General features: G+C 37.5%; 1 protein-coding gene across 12 annotated transcripts in view; it reads right to left on the minus strand.

The window, feature by feature from the left end:
* LOC117416685 (dedicator of cytokinesis protein 10-like) overlaps positions 1-19,750 on the minus strand; it is an 88,120-nt gene that overhangs the window by 34,905 nt on the left and 33,465 nt on the right. For 10 of the 12 annotated variants that reach the window (XM_059034359.1, XM_059034364.1, XM_059034357.1 and 7 more), the window contains exons 2-13: positions 13,768-13,887; positions 12,379-12,468; positions 7,066-7,148; positions 6,259-6,331; positions 5,621-5,746; positions 5,013-5,147; positions 3,120-3,306; positions 2,381-2,466; positions 2,173-2,256; positions 1,839-1,994; positions 1,085-1,303; positions 432-554 (exon numbers count right to left, since the gene is read on the minus strand). In XM_059034359.1, the coding sequence (XP_058890342.1) occupies positions 432-554; positions 1,085-1,303; positions 1,839-1,994; positions 2,173-2,256; positions 2,381-2,466; positions 3,120-3,306; positions 5,013-5,147; positions 5,621-5,746; positions 6,259-6,331; positions 7,066-7,148; positions 12,379-12,468; positions 13,768-13,887 (1,482 nt within the window). Of the gene's footprint in view, positions 1-431; positions 555-1,084; positions 1,304-1,838; positions 1,995-2,172; positions 2,257-2,380; positions 2,467-3,119; positions 3,307-5,012; positions 5,148-5,620; positions 5,747-6,258; positions 6,332-7,065; positions 7,149-12,378; positions 12,469-13,767; positions 13,888-18,431; positions 18,592-19,750 lie in introns of those variants that run through there. The other 2 variants (XM_059034365.1, XM_059034360.1) reach the window with 1 other exon arrangement.

Consider the following 19,750-nt stretch of genomic DNA (forward strand, 5'->3'; position numbering starts at 1 on the left):
TTAGCTGTTACTTCACAAGCCCATGTTGGATATATCACCTTTACAGGTGTTTGGTGCATACAATGAGCATTCCAAAATACCAAAATATGTATTTTTTCCCCTTTGTTTACATTCTTGAGCTTAAACAGACTTTTGAAGAACTAATGTAACTTTCATTATAGGAAATGATAGAAAATTAAAATAAAAATAACATCAGTATTTTCCCTTTTGTACTATAATGCTAATATTTTTTTATATTGCACGCCTTATTACAAAATTGCTTTCAATGCTGTGTTGGTTGTATATATTAATGTGTTCCATTTGAAATCTGGGCCTTCTTTCCATTGTAATCCACAGTTTCAAGTACTTGTTGAAGTCGTCTCAAGTTGATGTAACAGAAGCGTGCTTTCAAGCATGAGGCGGAAGCAGTTTCACTTAGAGAGTCGTGCTACCTTGCTGGAGTCTGTGCTCTTTATGTAGGGCTCAGCTCCGCTGGCAATGTTTCCCATCAGCACTTTTTCAATTCTGGCCACCAAAACGATATCAGTGTGTGGGTTTGTAACTGAGAAAATCGCCTGCAAGAGAAAACCAAAGCTGGTTAAATCAACAGTGGCTTTAAAGCTAGACTTTCATTGTTTATTACTGTCTTACAATCTTATGTTGAAAAATCTTGTGTTTTTTTAGTTGCTTGAATTAGGTGAGCTTTGTATCCAATCCCAAAGAACTTTCATCAGTAAAAAAATATTTTAGAATGTGAGCCCCCCATTATAAAGGTCTGCTTGCATTCGGCTCCACAAATTAAGGGCCCACAATTTGCATAACTTAAACATGTATGGAGTCACAAGCAGAGATACTGTAAGACAGTTAGGCCATGCAAATAAGCAACAGAACATGCACTGAAGAACACTTAAGTGAAAGCTAATGAAACATCACTACACAGTTTTGCATACAAAGATACTCAGTAATCGCTGAAATAGCTGAAGCAACAATAGCATTAGGAAAACCAAAAAGAAAAATGCATTTTTAAGTGCAGTTCATGTGCTGTAACATGTGAGTAGATCTGTTTCTCTTTCCAGTACAAATCCATGCTGTAGCCGGTGTGTACCTGTTTTGGGTAGCGCAACCAGTCTTCCTGGAGCCCTCTCAGCTGACATTCCCCTGGTCTTCTTTCAGTTGGAGAGCTCACCCCATTCTCCACCACCGATGACGAACCTGAAACCATCTGCCGGACCAGGTCGTGGTTCAAATCCACGTGGAAGTCCGCTGACACCTTCCGGCCTTCCCGGATATCGAACAGGGCGACGCTGATGTAGAACGGCTCGATCTGAGGAGTTTCAAACATTTCAGATGTCACGTTAAAAAATGTATGGGAACCCTCAGGCAGGTTGGGCACCAAATGGGATCTGTCTGCATATATCTGTGTAATACAAAAAGCTTGGATTATATCTGCATAATACAATAAGCCTTGTGGTGAGACTTGTAATTAGTTTGGCACAATCAAAACTAGAGGTATATAGGAATTGGATCTGGAAAATGTGTTAAACTATGTGCTTTTGGACAAAAACATGTTTTAACACAATTTTCAGTTATGGCCCCACCCATGCCACACCCACTTTCAGTTCCTCCCCCTCCCCCTCCCCCTCCCCCTACCTGTTTCAGGTTTGGCCCCTCCCATTTTCATATGTTATTAGTAAGAGCACTCATATGTTTTAATTGTACAGCTTTTTAGAGGATGGATACTCATGTATATACTTAATAAGACAAAACAGACAGCATGTTCTAGACCTATAACTTGGTGAAATGTGATGAGAACTGTAAACCATGAATTGAATTGGTTGAAACAAGGATATCAAACTTACATTGGTTATCGGTCCGGTCTCGCTGTCACTGACACAGCCCTGCAGCGTTAGGTTAAGGGATTTACATGATATCATCAGCCTCTTGCCGATTTTCTCTTCCAAAGGTTTCACCATGGACTCGTTTGATGAAAACTCAGACTTCTGTGCTTTCGGTGCCTTAACATCAAACAGAAATTAAATTGCATATGCATTCAAGAGACCAGATGCATTTCCAGCTGGTTTAACAGGCCCTGGGGCTGATCTTGGACCATATTGCCAAACGCAACATTAGGTAGTTCAAGATTAATGCTAAACTAGCCGACAGTTAATAATCCTCCGCGATGCTAATACTTACTGGTAAGTCAGGATCAAGTGAAAACAAGTTAAGTCTGTTCTCTGTTCTTGCCATTTTAACTGTGTCCTCTGTTTCAGTGAGGTACTGCAGAAATAAAAGAACAAGCTTCATTTGTACATCCTTTTTGAAGACATAGAAACCTCTGTGTAACTGAGGCACTTTATAACTGAATATGCATGATTGATATTCACATTCATTGATACGTTACCTTTGCCAGTTCTGGATTTATACTGTCTTCTGAAGACTGGTCTGCTTCAGCAGGGCAGCTCTCACATGGCGTCACGTCAGTTGACTCTAAATTAAAGAGATCAGTAATAAGAGTAACCATTTCCACTTGCTTCGCTCACACAAACGTTTATTTTAAAGATCAAGCCCTGATACAAGTTTTTTTAGTAGTTTTTAATAGTTGTTAACAATTACTCTGAAAACATGAAGAATACATTTATATACAACACATACAATAATTATTCTTGTTTTGTAATCAAATAAAGTAAAGCGAGGTCATATTCTCAAAACTTTTTTTAAGGAATATTAGTTAAGAACTGTTTTTTAAAGCCCATATTGTTTAATTAAATCAAGCTTCAACTGTATAGAGAGTGGGGTAGTTTATTCTCAAAAATACTTATTTAAAACAATCCTTAAAGTCTTGTGAATAGGGCCAACTCACTGAATAGCCAAACAAGGGTGTCTCTTTTTTCAACACTTCCTGTCTTTAGAGGGAACGGTACCCATAGTGTTCAAGGATACCAGTAGACAGCAGCTCCAGAAAAAGAGCAAGCTGTCCCAGTGCAAACACAGAAAAGAGGCACACAGACACAAGGGTAACATAACTAGGGAACTTCCTTAATGGAGGATTACAGTCTGACAAGGTACATTTATTATCATGCTAAGAGGGGCTGCCATGGGCTCTTCTGTGTCAATAACACTGAAATATTTTCGCGGCTCACCTGGCTTACTGTCTGCTGTGAGGTCGATGCTTTTCCTCTCCTGCACTGGCCCCTCAGGACTAATCTGCAAGATTCTGTTCAGGGTGGAAATCCAATCGTCCATATCCTGCTCATTTTCAGCTGCCAGGACAAAGTATGTCACATCGTTCATTTTCAGCTCGAAGGTATATTTCCTCACCTTGTGATTCTGTAAGAGTGTTTGATTCAAGAAATTAGCATTAGACCATTAGACATGTTATTATCATACATATATATATATATATATATATATATATATATATATATATATATATATATATATATATATAAAGTAATCGATAAATGTGATGGCTGCTTGGCTCCACAATTCATTGCACTGGAGCATTCAGTTTCAGTTTCAGAGGCAGCTGCACGTTTGCTAGCGTTAGTTTAGACCTCATGGAGCATGAAACTAAAGATATTCTAGGAGGTTCTGGAACAACCATGTGGAAAATAATTAAGATTCCGGGCAGTTAACTTGACTTTTACCACCACAGAACTGGGTTTGAATCTGATTATGTTCACAAGTGAAATGAATACAGTGGCCTCAACAACATGGTCTTGAGTGAAAATCAAACATCTGGTCTCATTTTACAGGCAGTCATAAAGAGAGGAGCCACAGAAGTGATGGACATGGAGACTGATCAGCTCCCTCACTTTTGTATTGTTTTCTATTACTGTTTTCATGGTTGTTTTGTCCTGTTTGAATGATTTGTCTCTTTTTAGCCATTGATTTCATAATGTTTTTATTTCTTGCCACCTTCTCTTGCCAGGACCCCCTTGTAAATGAGATGTCTATCCCAATGGTTCTATCCTGGTTAATTTACATATATATATATATATATATATATATATATATATATATATATATATATGATAAGATATATTTGATATATATTTGATGAGATTCTGGGATCAATAAGCTACAAACAACCAAACGAGCAAGATGGGCCGAATGGCCTCCTCTCGTTTGTAAACTTTCTTATGTTCTTATGTTCTTCTTATCATATATATATATATATATATATATATATATATATATATATATATATATATGTATTATGTACATATATATGATAAGATGATAAGATTAACCAATTTCAAACAGCCTTTTATCAACCTGCACATTTTGTTTTATTTTTATTTTTATTCATTTTTTTAGGTAGAAAATTGACGTGAGTGAAAAAAAAAGTCACAAAAAGCCTCTCATTGGAGAATCCTTTTTTTTCAGCTACGGTTTCATTACTGTTCCTTTTAAACCTCGCCAGACTATTCATGTAGGATAATTCAAAATTTAACAAGAACTTATATCCCTGCTTTGGGATTTTTTAAAGATAATATTATGAACAAAAAGTAGAAAGGCACAGGTATTAAAACAGGATTGTTGAGCTTCATTATTATTATTATTATTATTATTATTATTATTATTATTATTATTATTATTAGCATTTAATGGGTAGCATATTTTGAGGGACACATATAACACAGCAATTTTATCAAAGAGGAAACTTTTGCTGGTCACACATCAATGCAGGAAATGACTTCATCTGGTTCCATTCCACCATTCTATTTATTGCATCACTATTTAACCTTGGTTGGTTTGGCTATAGCCTGATACTTCTAAGACAGTGGTTTTCAGCCCTGGTCCTCAGCCATTTGCATTGCAGTCTGGTAATAAAGACAGACCCAAGAGCAATGACTGTAACTGCACACTGTAAGTCTCAGAGACATGCTGTTTTATGTGCACTGAAAAACAATGCAGTTAAGCAAAATTGCACTCCTGGTTTAAACCGTTGATGATACCCGAGGACCAGGGAAGCTCTGTTAATGAGACCAGTTTTAATAGAGAAGAGTTCAAATGGGACTATAACTCACCAGCACCACACCAGTACAAGAATCGAGGAATATACACCCTTTGGGCTCTTTTGAGATTTTCTCATCTTTGTAAAAATTCATGATGTATGAATTGTCTGAGAGCTGTGTGAGCTGGAAATATCTCCTTTTGAACGACTAAAAAAGACAAAACACAAAAACAGTTTAATGTTACAAATGAGTAAAATGTATACATACATTTTTTTTTTAAGAAAGTTTTTTTTTTTTAATTAAGGCAATTTCTAAATCACAAAGACATTTTTGCATGTCAGATTTGTATTATTCTGAACAAAATCTTGACAAAGAATGCTCCCCTATCAATAGATTTAACTTTAGCTTTAAAAAAAGTGACTGATTAACAAATGTTTCATATGCATGAAACATTTCTACACTGCTGTTAAATAAACAGACACCAGACTAGCAGACAGTGTCATGCATTTTAAACTTCAGAGTTAACATATAGTAAGCAGAGCCCTCTTTACATTTTGTGTGTGTGCGCCGGTAGTTGACAGTACCTGCACTATGCACTGTAGCAGACATTGTGTCACAATGCATGTGGGGGTTGCGAAGCCAATATTAGCACACAAAGCAGTGGCAGTTCCTATACATACCCGAACAGTGATGCTATTGTTCACAGTGCTGTTGAAATTCCCTTTATAAAGCCAGCCAGACTTGAAAACGCCAAACCCTCCTCCCCCTCCACCGCCTCCTTTAGAAGACGACAGGGATGTCGTGTCCTGTGAAGACAAGCATTGTTAGCTTTACAAGGCTGCCCCCAAAGATACCCCATCTCATTGTATTCCATAATTTCTGTTTCAAATGTATTATATTTAACTAGGACATGTTCTAAACAGACACAGGTCATATGTTAGAGCTTCTCAGCTTTGTTGGTCAAATATAGGTCAAGTATAGTTCAAGTATAGGGCCTTGGCCTCCCCCCAGCCCCAACCCCCTAGACATGGTACAGGATTTTCCAGGAGTTCTAGGCCTTAAATAGAACTGGTATGAAAATAGCCACCACTGTATTCTGGGTGCTGCAAATCACATACTAGCCAGGAGCTGTCTAAATCACTACAATATGAGATGAATAACTGTAAAATATAATTACATACACGTCAGAAAAATCAAGGAAGGGGCCTATCCTGGGAATCACAGTAATATGATGAATTACCTTTTGTAAAACCTGTGTATTATTCACAGATGGTGAGGTGTACAATGAGCAGATGTAGGTTGAGAGTGATGCACTTACTTCATCTTTATCAACATCTTCATGATCGATTTCAAAAGAATATGAAGGCAGCTTCTCTGGTTTGTAATGTTTTCTGTAAAATCGAAAATGCATCTTTAAGACGTTGCCCAGTTGCCCATTAACTAGCTCATGCAAAACAGATTCAACTCCTTAGTCTTCAATGAATCGATACAACCGTATCAATCATTCCCCAAGCACTGCATTTTGCTCTGTCTTGCTGTCCATTAAATTAAATCACTTTTACATTATTTAAGAGTGGCCTCAGTACACTAAACAACTGTAGCAATGTTCAAATATAAATTTTTAATGTTACTGCTATATAACGGAATGTTCTTTCTTATTACAGTTAAAAAAATGCAAAAAGTATTTTACAGGAAACCTTATTTATAATTCACAGGCATTTCAGAAGAAACATACACATCGATAAAGTAGAATAAACCTTTCTGAAATAGATTTGAAGTATCTGTCCATCCATGTATCTATCTTGACAACACAGGACACAGAGGCTGCCATTCACAAAGCACTGGATTATTGTCAGTGTGCATTGATATGCCAAAATATATATTGATATGTCAAATACTGCCACTATTCTACCAATGCTGCCCTTGAGATACTATTGCCCTACAGTCAGATCCATTGCCATTGTGGTGTCACTGCACTGACATTGAAGATCAGCACTTAATAGATTGCCACAGAGCTTGGTTCATGCCAGCTAGGCAAATACAGATACAGTACACACTCTGTACTAAAAAGGTCTCAAGCCGTGTTCCACTCACTGCTTCTTATGTATTGCAAAAGAACCCTTACCTGGGCAATAGACGATAATCTCCCGAATACTGCTCGTGTTTATAATGGACAACATGCCACTGGGAGCTGTAGAATTTACAGGCCTGAAAAAAGAAATACAAATGAATATTATTGTTGGAAGCGATCAGTTAAAACAGAAACCCTTAAACACATGGCGAGGCCATACTGCTGCCAGTGACCAGAAAACCACATGTACTGAGCCGCTGCCATTGTGCCAATGAGGCTTCAACTTGAATAACTCCTGAGGAAAAAAAACAAACATCTTTATCTTGTACAATGAAAGCAACAGTTCTTATACATCTCAAGACAGTGTTTTAAAAATGTATTATACGGTGCGTCAAAAATGCCTTGCAAAACAGACACATTTTAATGACATTCAGCATTGCTCATCTGGCAAGGAGAATTATAAATAGCCCAACAGGATGCTCTTCGGATAAAAACTCAATGATTCGTACTTGATGCTGTAAATAAGGCCTATTTACTCTGAATAAAGAGGGTTTGTAAGATCTTGAATTTCATAAATAAAACCAATATGGTTATTTGTGAAAGCAACACAGCTTAAATGGATAGCGTTACATGTTTTTTTTTATTTTTTTTTAATGCTCTATAATTATAGAAGCCTTAAGCTGTTGTTATTTCTGAGACAACAAATATACCACCATTCTTAAAATAATGGAAACCTCAAAAAATATTCGGTTCATTTACGTATAACACAGTACATGAATCACAAAACCACTACTGAGACACTGTGGAAAGGCAAGGCATACGTTTCCACTTAAAACAAAATGCTGTATTATTATATAGGCATTAAACCATGCAGTCCTATCCCAGCTACTGTATGCTCACCTAATCAAAAGTATAATGTGTACGTTAAACACGTTTAATACCCGGGAAATAAGTTCTTTCACTTCTCATTTTAAACATCTGGAAAATCCCAGATCCCATAGGTTACACCACAACCACCATCTACGAAGACACACCGAGCAAAATGAGTCAACTGATGTCCAGCAGAGAACAAATGGACCCTGTGTGGGTCGTAGTTTCAATGGTCCAAAAATCATTGACGATACACAGATGACTATGACTAATAACAGTATGTTTGGCCTTCTTTACCTTTGGTTCAGAATGTAGCAAATGTGACAGCTTTGTTCAGCAATCAGTGATTTACAGCAGAATTCACTGATCAGTAAAATCAGAAATAAAAGGGGTCCTTTAAACACATGCATCATGAGCCATTCAGTGACCAGCTCTTATGAAATTGTGTAGTGAGTCACCATGGTCTTAATACAAATGATAAGATCAATAACTTTTGACAAGGAATGCCCAAAACCAAACTTCTTACAACTGGACGAGTGGATACAAATAGGTGACAAGCACCTCCGCTATATGTCTGTCACGAAGTAATGTAAACCCATAACAATGCTGTGTGAAACACAACAGGAGTCAGCTTTTCAAGGTCACTGTCACCTTTATCAGAGCTAATAGAGCTTAAACCCTAAAGCACTGGAACCTAACGTTAAGTTTTTATTTAATTTTTGTACTTCTTTTTTTTTAAGTATACGTTTAAGTAAAATTGAAGCACAGACTACTTTTGATCACTGCTATAATTATTCACAGTACGTCTACCACCTAAGGGCAAATATAGTCTGCTTGCTTAATGATTCAATGAAGTCTGCATCTTTCTGAATTCATATTGCAGTTCACTCATTACAGTTCACTCAGCTATAAAGAGATCATTGGAAGGCTCCTGTCTGAATTCTAATGAAAGTCATCTTTATTTTTGTGCTTTATATATCATGCACAACCCAGCTGGTTTCAATACATGCTTTTACAAGGGTGGAGAATGCTCATCTTCACAGTAAATTACACCCATCCCTTATAATCCTCTGCTGGGATGCAGAATCCTCTGTGACTGGGTGTGATGGGGTACACCCCGCCCCTGTGTTTATTTGTATTGTTTTTGTATTGTTGGTGTTATTATTGTTATTGTTTGAGTGTAATGTGTGTTAGTATTAGGATAGGTGTGTGGCAGCACGGCAGGGTGAAAGCTTTGCCAGAGCATTGATGTGTGTGGTGTGGGTCTTGGGTGGCAGGAAGGGAATTAAAATCCACCCTGAAAACACACGTGGGAATGTGGCTGGAACCGACAATTGAATAAATGGTTACATGATTAAGGGTCCAGCCATGGGGGTATAAAATAGGTGTTCACGGGTGTTAGTGAGAATTAGAGTGTGGAGAATTAATGTCGGTGTTCGAGGTGAGGTTTAAAATCCTCCCTGCCAAAAAAAAAAACTTGTCCGTATGCACGTTTATTTACTGATTTGTTTATTGTTAATTATCACCTGCACCTGGTTCATATTGTAAATTAGAGCCAGGTGCAGGGTTTAAAAGAGAGACAGCCAGTCTCTTCAGGATGGCTGAGTAGAAGGAAGCAGGAGGTATACCCTGCTGCTGAGCCGTCAACAGAAAGGTACTGTGTGTTACCGTGCTACATTGCATTAAACTGTGTGTTTTTGTTGTGTTTGTTTTAACAGGAAAACTGCTTAGCTGTCCTGTTTTTAGCTAGGTTCCTGGTCTGTTTAGTTAGTGCTCGCGGAGAGCTAGGTTTTGTTTTCGTTTTTGTTTATTAAAAATAGTGCGTCAGCGCTTTAAACTCAATTTTATGTGTGCTGGGTCTCATTTAAAGGTGCAACGAATGACCGTGATTGACGGCCTGTTTACAATATACATACATATATATATATATAGCAGTATCGTTGGGGTTTAGGGGAGTTTATGAAGCCGTGTATTGTGTGTATGAAACTGGAAGCTCAGTCTAAAAGCGCAGTATTTTAAAAGTATATATTCTGTTTTGTTCAACTGTTTGTTTTGGTCATTGTGACTGTTTATTATTTTGGAATTAAAGTTGGCAAAAGCGTGTTTAAACCTGCAGCTTTCGTGTGTTTGAGTCTTTTCCTGGTTACTACAGCTTGCCAGTGACGTCATCCTGTTCACACTTGGGTATAGTGGAGGTCATGTTACACGTAAGGCTTTTCATATACCCAGACAATGAATTTTGCTAAAGAATTTGTCCAGCTGAAACTGCAAACCGGTTTTGAAGAAATGCTTGTGTGACGTCAATGCCCCAGACACACAACCTGCGTAAAAAATCCTAGTAACTCCACTGGCTTATGTTAACCCCCCCACCCCCCACCTTTTCTGCTGATGACATAAAAAGAGCTGTGACACAGGTCTACAGTATATCCCCTTTGTGATTGTGTCACATAGGTCAAAACCCTAACAGTCTTTGATGTTATTGGAAAACAATTTTATTGTGTTATCATCCATTGATAAAACACAGATCCATTAAAAGGTCAGATGGCAATGGTCAGAGAAATTAAACTAGGTAGAGGCAGTTAGAAATGGACAATAACATTCTAAAACTACCACCATTGCCCTGAATATAGCCAACCCTGATTGTTATATTCAAACTTCTGAATCTTAAACACCAGCAGAATGATGAATTTGCCTGTTCTGTGCATTGCAATTAAAAAAACCAAGCGTGTCCAATATCGGTTAATGGTATTGAGATCAGAAGCAGTGCCATGCCAGAATGTCACGCTGAGGAAAGGGTGGAGTACATCACGATTGTAAAAATGAACATTAAATCATTTTAACTTCAGTTTTTTTCAGTTTTCTGTATGAGTCAGCAAAGCCCTGGGTAATTTCATCAACCTTTGGCCAGCAAGCACGTGCAAGGGGTCTTTTAAAAAACACTGAACTTTACTATCAGTCTGTATTTATTTATTTTCAGACATGTTACAAAGCAACTTAAACATGCATTACTTCTTCACTTGGCCAAATGAATTAAAAAGGGACTGGTGCAAAATGCTCCAAAACTAAAAAAATAAAAATATATTAGAAATGTAAAACAGCCACAATGTACAACAGCAATATATATATATATATATATATATATATATATATATATATATATATATACTTTTTTTATTATAATTTTTTCTAGTTATCAGAAGATAACTAGAAGAATACTAGAATGTTTGTTTGTTTTCTGGCTATAAAAAAGTGGAAAAAACATATAAATTGATTTGCTTTGTTCTTCCTTCAAAACTTTTTAAATGGACTGGTTGTGAAACTGCTCCACATGCAGATTGCTGAGGGGCTGCTGCCTGACGAAGAACAGAACCAGCTGATTCCACTTAACATAATCAGATTATGGATCCACTATAGCCCAATTTAAATACAGTGGCACTGCCATTCAGTTTCTTGACAATCAGAATTGGCACACTGCGCCACTCAGCCCTTTAATCAATTCATTTTGCACTTCCAAATGCCCCCCCCCCCCCCAACACCTTAATGAGGAACAAATAAATAGTGACACTAATTACAGGCTAGAACTATCACAGTACAACTATCGCAGTACAACTATCACAGTACCCCGCAGCAATGCTGGTGGCTGAATTAGGACACGGTATTACCGTTATGTATTTGTGATTCCAGGCAGGTCATGTGTAAGCCCTTTATCATAATGCGCGTGTAACTTGGCTTGTGGTAAACTAGAACAAATGGGGGGTTTAATAGCTTCTGAAAAGCACATGCATTACATACTTGAAGAGACTAATGGTTTTTCTAGTAATTTTAGAAATAGAAAGTGGCTGGTGTGTAATCTGTTTTTTTTTTTTTTGTATGATGTGATCGAAGTTAACGAAGACAAATGATGAATGGAAAAATGTAAGCTTTGCATGTAAAGGACAACCCAAGGCTTTAGTGTTCAAATTCCATAGCAGGATTTGACTGTATAATTTTCAAACCATATATCAAAACTCAAATTAAGCCGTGGACCCAATCTATCAGCATAGATACACAGCAGTTCTGTTCTGGTATAAACTCTGCTACTCATCCAGGTATAGTCAGTACTGCAGAACATTATCATTTGGGTGTTGTTTTAATATGTAGTATGGTTTAAACATGAGCTTCAGAAAGTGTTATAAACCTTATAGATCCTCACAGCCATTCAGGGTTGTTTGGTCATTTTCCTACAGCACATTTTAGAATCTTAAAACTCCCTTTAAATGGCAACATACCTTTCAAAACGATCCAGACCAATATATATATATATATTTTTATAAACAATAGACAAGCATTTCCAGTAAATGCATGTATATCCTCCACGGTGGTTATTACCTGTAGATAATTGATCTTGTCTTTAATAAACTGCCCTCGACATCTAACTGACGCTGTGGTCAATTGTCTAGCAGTTAATGAGTGCTGCGTCAGATATGAGTGCTTAAGTAGTCCAGTCATGATGCTCACCTCTTTGACCAGGAGACTTTCAGCCTGCGTTTCTGCATCTTCTGGGACAGTGGAGTACAAGGTCTGCGTCTCCCAAGAAATTGTGGCTGTCTACAAAACACAAGACGCTTGATTTATTCATCTGTATTAATTTAATCTGGATGAATCTCCTTGGTGAAAGTGGTGTTTAAATGAGCACAACTTCAGCATATTCCAAGTGCTTGCTTTAGAAAAGTCCAGTGCTTTCCGGTATTAATGCCAAATGTTTCAGAAAATGCTCCTCAAAGCTGATGTTCTAAAGAAAGGTGGGGAAGCATATCAGTGTGGCACAGGATTCAGTGTGCAGTGCTTCAGTTCACCTCTAATATGCTTCCCCACCCAGCCTCAGAACATAAATTCTTAACATTTCTTAGAAACATTTTTGCTCGAATAGAAAGCAGGGTAAATAATGCTTTAAGCAGACACAACAATAGTGAATCATACAGAATATGAGAGTAAACAGGTAAGAAAGAAATAAAAAGACAATGCAGAAGGTAGAAAGCAGCCCTTTAAACACTAATCTCATGTCATTCATCTTGACAATACACTGGCTCTTACAGTTTCCGATGTGTGATATCACTGTCAGTGTTACTGTTTGTTGGTTTTAAATGTTTGGTTCTCTATAGTATGCTAATTGTTATTTTCACTCTCTTCCTTAGTTCTACTTTGAGCTTCTCTTTTAGACTCTATTACTTTAGCGTGTTCAGTGGAACTCATAAAACCACTTCCTCTTGCGAACACAGGCCTCGGCTTGAGGAATGACATGAGATCAGACACACTACTGCAGTGCTGCACATTTTAATGACATTTGTTTTTATAACGCAGATAATGCATCTATCACTGGATTTGGTACATTTCTGAAAGTAAATATCGTTTTCTGCTATTTGATAAATATGTACTTATACTAAAATAATAAATTCTTTGACAGACATTTCAAATTCTTTCTCAGTGTCTTCGCTGAGTGAAATAAGTATTGGGTCTCTGGGGATGGAAACAACTCAAAATCTCACCACTGAAGCCATTGTAGCATTTTAGACTGCAAGGAATGAATGACCATGTAATAATACTGTAATAACTATGTAGTTATTACATAATTATCCACTTTCTTACATGGTAACTACACCATGTAATTACATGGTGACACCATGGCACAGGCTAGTTCCATGTACTGTAATTGCACATCTACTGCACCCTAGCATGTTATCTACAGTAGTTATAAACATGTCACTGCAAGGTTAAATATGCCCAGTAATCAAAAGTGCTAGACATTTAGATAGACTTCTAGTCAAAACATTTGCCAAAGCATTACTGCATATTGTACCGATCACTGTTTTACAGGATTTAATTTGATAAAGAGCTTAGAATACTAACTGAGAAATCATCATCAGGGAACACTATGAGATCCTTCAAGGGGTCATCTTTAAGTTCACCGTCAAGCTCAGAGATAACAGCCTCGTAATCCAGAGGGTCTAGTAGTTTTGGTTTCTCTTGCTGTAAAAAGAAAGAAAACACACAATCAATATTTCTGTCTCACCTCTTATCTGTATTAAACATACGTGAGCCTTATGGTACAAAACACAACCATTTTCTACGACATTCGACACAAAGAGACAAAAACACTCAAGAGTAAAATGATGAAATAAAACCGATTTGAGCAGCACTCCCATAACAAAACAACACTGGAAATAAACATGTGAGGATATATTCCATTCTTTAATGAACACCTTTTCTGGAAGGAGAGAAAGACCTGTTTATATGACTAAACCATAAAACAAAGTAATATAATTCAAGGTCTTACTCTGAACATGTGAAATCATAATCAAAATGTTTTCACATTATAAAAAATAGCTGTTAATTTAAGACTGTAGAAACATTTGGAAATATCTAACTTCATACAGTATCATTCTGTGCTAACCACAAGTAAAAGGAACTGATGAATCAATGATTCATAGGTGAAAAAATATCTTACTATCTGATAGCCACAGTTATAATGTGACATTCACATGACTAAGACTACATTTATATACAGTCCTAAAAATATTTGGCAGTCAGAAGCAGTAGCTGAGAGAACATTTTATTTATTTGATTATATGTTTTTGTCACTTCTGTGATCCAACATGGAAAAACACTTATTGTGTTTGAAAAGAATACAGGAAACACATATAAGTCAAGGCAGTCATCGAAAATAGACCCAGCCTTGCCTTTCTTAATGTAGTAGGAGGTTCAATGATTAGATCTGGAAACTTGGTTCCTATTTATTATTGAGGGGATCTGTTAAACAGAAGTAGGTTGTGCCTGCCATCTAGGCTGCATATACCAAAAAACATGATTCCAGTATACAGTGGTGGGGTATGTGCCATCACAGGACATTATTATTTTATTGGCCTTTTAAGTTTGTGTTTCTGGTACTGTGAGAGACAAGCAGGTCAAGTGAGATCGGAATGATCCACATAACCTTCAAGAGGTTTAGCTATAGGCAGAAATGTATCAGAGTGGAAATGGTGTTTGTTCTGACATCAGTATATACTGGTAATATATTGCAGTAGCACGGTACCATATACATCCGTCCCCGTCGTTATATCGCCCCACGCTATACTGCGGATACGGATATATCGCGGTAGTGGAGTTGGCTCCCCCATTTTTACAGTCTAACTGCATATGCCTTAGCTGCAATATACAAAGGCACTTAGAATTACTGTTCATTTTATTTCGTACTGCACACCACAAACAAAAATATACAAAACAATTAAAAACAAAGCATTAATATCATACTGTTGTTATCATATACACACACATTGCACAATAACACAAAGCAAATTAAATATCTACTTGCTGAAGCACTTTTTATTTTAGCCAGGGAGGTGTTCACTTGTGGCAGCAGCAATGCACTAGCAAAAGTCACAGGGCAGTGACGTCAGCTCCCTAGCAACAAGCCTGTTGCGAGTGGATTCTTTCAATGCAGTGGGTTTGGGCATTTGAGAAAGGAGAGGAAGATTCATGAAATTATTTGGAGACTGAAGTTGATGAGAAGCAATTACCCTCCGCTGTACGAATTAAAAAGGTGTGCTGCTTTTTATATGAAAAATGAGAAAAAGCGTGTTGTGTAGAGGATTTATATTGGACCCTGATGCCCGCAATAAAACAAGGGTGTGGTTGGGGTGTTGTTATTAGACTATTTGTTTTTTTATGGGTCTCTCGCTATATCGTGGCCCTCGATATATAGTGGATTTATATTGGACCCCGACACCTGCGATGTATCGAGTGGGTGTGTATAATGCATGGTGCCACCCCGTCACGATATTTCTTCTATGGTTTATTCAGGGTAGTATTATTGGAATGGATTTCCAATGGTACTTATTTCTGTAAGGCTGGTTTCAAACCAGCTGGAAAACACACTGCATAATGATACTAAAACTAGGTGTTTACTGATGCATACAAGTAAACCTGCTTCAGAAACCATTATGCATGTCACATTTATGAGAACTGGGTCTTTGAACCCCAATTTCACTTTCATTTACAGGAAATTAACCTCTGAGGGAAAATACGTTAAAATACAGAAGGGTTCCCCATATTTACTGGAAAGTCTCTATTAAGAGTGAGGTTACGATTTCATACGCTGTACTTATGCGTCAGCTGGGGATCCTGATTAAAGCAAAGAGATACATTGATTGCACAAGGGCCCACCTTAAATAATGTGAATATTTCCAAACCAAGGGAAGAGCTATCGATATAATGAGTGGAAATGACCATGTCAAGAAGCTAAGGCTTCAAATCCCCCTTTGCAATTACCAGGTCTGTTCATTTAGGAATCCCATTTGGACCTATTACACCTTAATCAACCCCATAATCCCCACCCCCCACGCCTAGCTTTATATACACTGCATTTATTTATTTATCATATGAAAGCAGGCTTTAATCAGGACCAACAGTAACTTGCATTAACAAGATGTTGGTCAGGTTACTAAATGTAGAAAAAATGGTAACAGCAAACAGTCTTAAAGGAGTCCTGCTTTTAATAACATATTAAAAGAGACGCCTCAGCAGTATGTTGGTGAACAAGTAACAGTGTAAACTAAAGATTGCTTATGGCAGCAATATCGGATCATAAGGGATCTGACTCAGTAAAGAAAGCATATCAGCCTGCCCCATTAATGTAGCTATTGAAGACAAAGAGTGAATGTGAATGTAAGAATTCAGCCCAGATCAGATCAAAGCGTCTGCCAGGTTGCCAAGCTGAGAGAAACTTTAATGAAGGACAGATGCACATTTTTGAGTGGACGCCTACATAATTTCACTACAAACTTGGATATCGTTATTACAGTCTTTTTTGTTTTGTTATTTGGTATTTAAAAAGCAGATATAAGCATATATGCACAATAATTAAAATGTCATCCTATGGTTGGTGAACCTCTGGGGAACTGCAGAGGTCACACAGTCTGTGATGTGTCTACAAAGTTCATAGCACTTTAATAGCTTACAGTATTTTCATCATTCATTAAACTATGCCTAAACTAGGCTATATTCACCTACGGTATACAGATATATAACCCATGTTCAATACCACTAAGCTAATTTAGTGGTGATGCAGAAGTAGCAATCTCGCTTTGTCACACAAATTGAAACATCCATCCAAAAACAAACAGCACTGGTTTTTTAAATACAGAACCGAGAACAGCAACAGGACAGGACAGCTTACAGACAACACCAGAAGCACACTGGCTAATTGACACTCAAAGCTGTGATAAAAATCAGATAAATAGCAACCTCACAACTGTAATTAGGTTTTTTTTTTGCGTGCTTTAGTTGTACATGTATTTAATTTTATAATCAATGTCTAAAATCAACAAACTGTCTGCTATACAATTCACTACTGTCACTTAGACTTCTACATCTCTATTACAACTGAAATAAATTATCCGAAGGGCATCCCAGGTGTGTGTGTGTGTGTGAGTGTGTGTGTGTGTGTGTGTGAGTGTGTGTGAGTGTGTGTGTGTGTATGTTTATGTGTGAGTGTGTGTGTGTGTGTGTGTGTGTGTATGTGTGTGTGTGTGTGTGTGTGTGACAAGAGGGTCAAGGTACATTCCTGTTGTTTTCTCATTACTGTAGTGAGACAGGGTTATAAGCTCTAGGTCAGGTATAAAACCTGCTGCTACTGTACAGCTGTACCTTCCAGCTTTGCTCAAAGAGGGGCCATTTTATGGCTGTTGCCCCGATCAAGCACCTTTGCAGTGTTTTACATCTTCAGTAACAGGCAGCATGGAATGGCACAAGTACCCTTTCACTACAACAAATCAAAACCAAAGTAAAACAACTACCTGGGTCCAGTATTTTCAAAACACTCCCTCACAGTTTGTCTCTATTATGGCAACAATGGATTTCCTATATTCTCTTATTTTTGTTTGCTCAATACTGAAATTGTGATAACTACTGTACAGTATATTCCGATGCTATCTAAGATTTAATGTCAGATAATACCAAACTAATTATATAGAAGTGTACTGCCTTATGATGTAGCAACATCATAAGGAGGCTGTGTTTTCCAATGGTTAAAGAAAAGGGCTTGTAACCAGGAGGTCCCCGGTTCAAATCCCACCTCAGCCACTGACTCATTGTGTGACCCTGAGCAAGTCACTTAACCTCCTTGTGCTCCGTCTTTCGGGTGAGACGTAGTTGTAAGTGACTCTGCAGCTGATGCATAGTTCACACACCCTAGCCTCTGTAAGTCACCTTGGATAAAGGCGTCTGCTAAATAAACAAATAATAATAATCACACATAAAACACACAGGGCAAATTGAATTAAAGAACATTTACCATAATAATAATGGTATTAACCAGTATGCACAACATACCTTTGCTAACAATACTAACTGCAGAACATCAAAACCCTGCTACCATAGTTGATCACTTGTACCTGTCATCTAAAACCTGCGTGTCTGGACCAGTCACCTGGTCTAATGCTTGTGTTAGTTATCAATCTTGTTATCATAAAGAAAAAAACAGATAGAACACATACAGCACATTATAAAATACCTACACAGCTTAGTCTGCTAAAGTCCCCCCGTGCTCGCTTAGTCTTTCTTTTCCTCCGGAAATCAACGCTGGCATCCCGTTTAAAAACTTTAGATCTAAAACTCATCCTTGAATGTGGAGCAGCAACGCAGCGTACACATGCAAACCTTACAACTAGAAGGAGAACTTTAGTTTAACTCTGAAACCTGCACTGCTCTGGGAGGGGGAAGTACTCGAGTCTATGTCACAGTCAGCTCGATGTGAGCTCAACAAAGAGGAATAGAAAACCAGCACTCAGACCTTTGCTTCCTGCAGCAGTGCTATTTACTGCTGGCAGAGAAACCTCGTGGATAAAGAATGAGCCATTTTAGAAACTTGGATGGATGAGCTCCTGTACAAAGCACTCATTTCAAACGGAACAGACTTACCCAGGAAACCTGATAGGGTAACACTTTACATTATTACATTAAGTGTCTCTAATTAATTACTGATACAATTGTGTACTTATATATATTGTGCAAAAAGATTCGCATATTAAGTACATTGTAACTATGCATAATAACATTGTAATTATGTGTAGGTATACATGCATTTACTAAGTAACTACTATGTAAATACATAATAATTAGAGATGCTTCATGTAAAGTGTTATTTTTGATAGATGAAAGTGCCTCTGCTGTGGGTTGCCCTGGCGAATGTTCATTTTTCTATACCTGTGTAAAGCATGTGCCTTCTGTATTTTTCTTATTATTATTTTATAAATATTACACCTGTGACTGCCACCCTCTGCAGCATCCTGACATCCATGCTCAATGCAAAAAGAACAGCAGCTGTTTTTTATTTGAATTACAATAAGTAAATAACTGTTCTAAATGAGAATATTTTGTTTTTATGTCATTTTGACCATACAACTTTGCACTTCTGTTTTTTTTTTTTTATTGAACCGGTGTATCTGAGTGCAATGCCTGGCCTCATTCTCTTTCTGCCTGCACGCTTTTAAAACAAGGCTGCTTTAAGCATGCAACTGTTTCAGTTCTAATATTTATGACTTAACTAAGTGCAGGAGTCTGGGCTGGGTATTGTGAGAAGTGTTAATTCATTCATGAACGCATGCCTTGCACATGTGATCAACATCATTTGCTACAATGAATACAGGTAATTAAATCCACATGCATTAATGGATGGAGGGGAAAGGGGAACCTAATTGTTTTTTTTTCAATCAAGATGAATTGACAGGGCTGAATTCAAAATGAATTAATTCTGAACTCAGAGTAAATGCATAAGATATTCAGGTGTTATTCCGGTGGTATTCAGTCGGAATTCATTATGAATTGCTGCCACTAT

The sequence above is a fragment of the Acipenser ruthenus genome, chromosome 12, assembly GCF_902713425.1.
Source record: "Acipenser ruthenus chromosome 12, fAciRut3.2 maternal haplotype, whole genome shotgun sequence".
Lineage (NCBI taxonomy): Eukaryota > Metazoa > Chordata > Actinopteri > Acipenseriformes > Acipenseridae > Acipenser > Acipenser ruthenus.